The sequence below is a fragment of the Lolium perenne genome, chromosome 7, assembly GCF_019359855.2.
Source record: "Lolium perenne isolate Kyuss_39 chromosome 7, Kyuss_2.0, whole genome shotgun sequence".
NCBI classification, from domain to species: domain Eukaryota; kingdom Viridiplantae; phylum Streptophyta; class Magnoliopsida; order Poales; family Poaceae; genus Lolium; species Lolium perenne.
The window spans coordinates 16,889,946-16,894,315 of record NC_067250.2 but is presented as its reverse complement, the minus strand read 5'-3'; the positions used below and the strand labels follow the sequence as shown (position 1 = coordinate 16,894,315).

Here is a 4,370-nt window from a genome sequence, read left to right as displayed (position 1 = left end):
ATTCCCTCCAATTCCTGCGGATCAACATCTTCAAGTTCAAGAGCCAACCTCACGGTGCTATCACATGCAATGTCTTGGACGCTTCCATCACTCAACTTGGCTTTACAGGGAAAAAATTCAACTGTAATTGCGAATGTGGTGGCAGAATCTCCCCTGTCAATGGTGGGCAGTGGCCGCGTAAGCAATTGACCCCCAAATCGATAACGATAACATCTAAAGAAGGGGCGCATTACCGATTTGAAGCACCGTCTCGTCCCTCCATCTGATTCATCCTGCGCTCCTCTCGATCCGCCCAGAATCGCAGATTCTAAATCGGCAACAAAACGGAGCATCAGGCCAAGATCCAGGGGTATGAGACTAGGGTTTCGCAATTACTCACTTGCAATAGCTCCGCTGCTGCCGAGATAGGCGCTCCACCGCCGCCGAGAAGAAAAAGCAGCCGCTGTCGGAGAAGATGCCCTGGGCGCCACCGCTCGCCGCCGCTCCCCAGTTCACCACGCTCGAGTCGAGCGGACCGTTGAGTCGTGCGGGACCCTCAGTCGTGCATGGCTCACTCTAGATGACCTGGACCATGGTAGACCCCACTTGTTATAACCCTCACTATCCTAACCTAATGCATCCTAACTAAGTTTTTTAAGCCGCGTCAGCTGCCTTGTCGCATGCAAGCTATTTGAAGTAGGAAAAACGTTGCATGGTAGCTATTTGAGCCAACAACGTCGCACCGTGGAGAATTTCACTCAACTGTGTCGCATAGGAGCTATTGCCCCCAAGACTATACATGAAAATTTCAAAATTTACAAGACATACAAGAAGCAACTTTATGCAAAGGGGAGTGTTAGAATTAGATTTGATAGGCTGTTAATAGTGTTTCTCGTACATATCCCTTATGCATGCGTCCATTCTTTGTAGCTGATACCAACAGATACATAAATAACCAGATTGATGAACAATGAAAGACACAGTTCGCTTACAGTTTGACAACGGGGTTGTAGCCTGTATGTGAGTTGGGTATGCAAAAGTCAGCGGCAAAACTCACATGCATGGGCAGTTGTTGAAGTATTCTTTATAAGGTTCCACATTGCATTCCCATGCAACCGACTCAACATGTGCTGGACGGTGTACGCGTACTCCAGGAGCAACTCGATCAGTAGCTTGATTAGGCATAGGCAACCACCTGGTTTAAAAAGAGCTGGATGCCAAAAACCATGTGCGCATGCAAGACGCAATAGACAGCCGACTGCCATGTTTATGAATTAGTGTTCTGCACTGTCACGCATAAGCTATCTACAGAGCATGAACATTCCCACGACTAGCCCGTATCTTAATTAGTTCCACTTGGTGCTGTAACGACCTCCAACTCCAACTGACATATACGTATTGCTTACTATTACCTACCAAAGTTGGTCAAAGTTCTCCAAATGTACCTAAATTCAGACCTCTCTGGCAACGAACCTGCAACAAGCTCATCTCATACCTAATCAGGAAACTACAATTTCGTTCACAATAAACCATGCAAGGAAAGTTTCTTAAGTAGAGGGAAAAGGAAGAATTCAGTGAACGACATATAACACAATAATTAAGCTCCAGCAGCCCCCATGTTCCATAACAGCTAGATCAGTGAGATGCTGATCAATTATTACGGGATCATGGCCACTCATATGATGATGCAGCCAACTACTTAGAACTTTCAAGTACTATTAGTAATCTTATCAAGTTATATCTCGATGCATCCATGTATGTATAAATAGCCCTTCTTTACGAGCAACATTTCATCACCTCCCATCGTTTCATTATAGCTCTTTAGCCCACACAGTCTTTTTGTTAAGAGCTGAAGAAGACAATGGCTTCAGCTTCGCTTAAGCTTTCTATTGCGGTGACATGCGCATTGCTCTTGTCGTCGGCATGCCATGGCCTGGAGGTGGGCTACTACAAGAAGTCGTGCCCCCGCGTGGAGGCCATCGTGAGGGACGAGGTAAAGAAGTTCGTCTACAAGAACGCCGGCATCGGCGCCGGGCTGATCCGCATGTTCTTCCACGACTGCTTCGTCGAGGGATGTGATGCCTCCGTCCTCCTAGATCCAACACCAGCCAACCCGCAGCCAGAGAAGCTGAGCCCTCCCAACTTCCCTAGCCTCCGCGGGTTCGAGGCCATCGACGCGGCCAAGGACGCCGTGGAAAAGGCCTGTCCGGGTGTGGTATCCTGCGCTGACATCATTGCCTTCGCCAGCCGTGACGCAGCCTACTTCCTCAGCAGGATGACGGTGAAGATCAACATGCCGGCAGGCCGTCTGGATGGTCGCATTTCCAACTTCACCAAGGCCCTCTCCAATCTGCCGCCTCCATTCTTCAACATCACTCAACTTATCGTCAGCTTCGCCTCTAAAGGGCTCGACACAGAGGACATGGTGGTTCTTTCTGGCGCCCACACCATTGGGATCTCACATTGTTCATCCTTCGTCTCTGACCGCCTCGCCGTTCCCTCCGACATCAACGCTGCCCTCGCCAGCAGCCTGAGGAGGCAATGCCCCGCCAACCCAACCCCGGCCAATGACCCCAGAGTGCACCAGGACGTGGTAACCCCCAACGCGCTCGACAACCAGTACTACAAGAACGTCCTCGCACACAAGGTTTTGTTCACATCGGACGCCGCCCTTCTTACCACACCCGCGACCACCCAGATGGTGCTTGACAATGCCAACATCCGTGGACTGTGGGAGGACAAGTTCAAGAAGGCGATGGTCAAGATGGGTGCCATCGGAGTCAAGAACGGATTTCAAGGTGAAATCAGGAGGAACTGCAGGGTCGTCAACCGCTACTAATAAATTATCACATCATCCAATTTTTTGTGCTCTTTATTTTTCCTACACCTGCTTGTGACTCCCATGTGATTTCATGCATGTAATTTGTTGCTTCAGCGACTCAAATTCTTTGGCAGCTTATTGGTGCCATTGTTGTTCATTTATACTGAAAATAGTTCTTTTTCATGCTCGATTTGGGGTTTTCCATAGCGGTTCTGGTCTCACAGAACTCTAGGAGATCCCCTATATCGGCCCAACCTGGAAAATAACAGTCAATTTTCGATTTTTAGACAAAAAATGATCCAACCAGACCGGTCTGGATATAGTTTTTCACCTTTCCTGATTTTTGACACACGACGTGCCATATGTGCAGTTTTTGGCCGCCCCAAATCCAGCACCTCCGATCGTTGAAGTATTGGGCCACTGAAATTTTAGCTCCTTCCAAGCACACGCGTCCTCCTTTCTCCCCCGCTGCCACCGGCCACTGCCACGTTCCGCCGTAGATCCCCGCCGTCCCCAATCGCTCTGTGCCGCGGAAAAGATCACCCGCCCTCGGCCCTCCGCTGCTCCTTTCTCCAACTCTTGGTCAGTGAGCTCTCGGGCGGCAAATTCATTTCGCCGCCACATCATCTGCGGATGCATCATGTATCACTATTGGAAAAGACTTTAGAGCATGTCTAACAGGCCCCTTAAAAGGGCCAAACCCGTATAATAACCGCCAAAATAAGGTGTTGGGTGCTACCCGACCGTCTAGGAGACCCCGTAAAACAGGTCCCGTGTCTATTTTTTACAGTTTTGGTTACAGGGCGGCTCTTCGCCCCTTACTTGTACGGGGCGGGAGGCTGAATATAGGGCCAACCCCTCATCCCATTTCACTAGAGCGCGCGGACATTTCAGAATTCCCGACCGTTTTCCCCCCGCCGCCGCCATAGCCACCCGCGCGCCGCCGCTAAAAACAGAATATTCCGTAGGATTCTGTTTTACGGGGTGGGAATACGGGGTCTGCTAGCTCGGACGAGTTTTCGGCCAGCGAAAAGTAAATACAGGACCCTCTACTCGCGTTTTAAGGGGTAGAAAAATAAGAGGTCTGTTAAATATGCTCTTATAGCCACACAACACCCTTGACGTAAAACCGAATGTCCACCGCTGGTAACCTGTACGAGTGACAGGCAAAGAAAAAAAAACCCGTCACTGATACGTCGTTGGGTGGTGTCCGTGACGCACACCGCACAAGCGCAAAATAATGTTACGTCGTTGATTACTGATTTAGGGTCCGACCTGAAAAAAGCAGTGACAACGGATTATTGTCACGTGTCATGATTCTATAGCGAAGAGGTGACAATGTAGCACACATGGTCTGTCGCTCTTTTTTCTCGAAAAGCAGTAACATACTTATTTCTCTTGGTTGTCACTGCTTCTATGTATACCGCTGACTAGCTTAAGTATTCATACGAGATTGCTTCGTTTAGATGGTTACTGGGATGCTCATCTTATCGTCTTCGTCACGCATACAGAGATATATCATTAACGAATATAATAAGAGCATATATAGCTGGTTTGTTTAAAGCAACTC

At 48.9% G+C, this 4,370-nt stretch overlaps 1 protein-coding gene across 1 annotated transcript; it reads left to right on the top strand.

Annotated features, from left to right (window-relative positions):
- The first annotated feature begins 1,787 nt into the window (after positions 1-1,787).
- Positions 1,788-2,963, top strand: LOC127313715 (peroxidase 2-like). The gene has a single exon (XM_051344188.2). It carries the CDS (start codon positions 1,841-1,843, stop codon positions 2,816-2,818), a length of 978 nt encoding a protein of 325 aa, XP_051200148.1. The 5' UTR covers positions 1,788-1,840; the 3' UTR covers positions 2,819-2,963.
- The last annotated feature ends 1,407 nt before the right edge of the window (positions 2,964-4,370 follow it).

Excerpts from the sequence above, each read along its gene's own strand:
- LOC127313715 (XM_051344188.2), top strand. The coding sequence starts at position 1,841 with ATGGCTTCAGCTTCGCTTAAGCTTTCTATTGCGGTGACATGCGCATTG.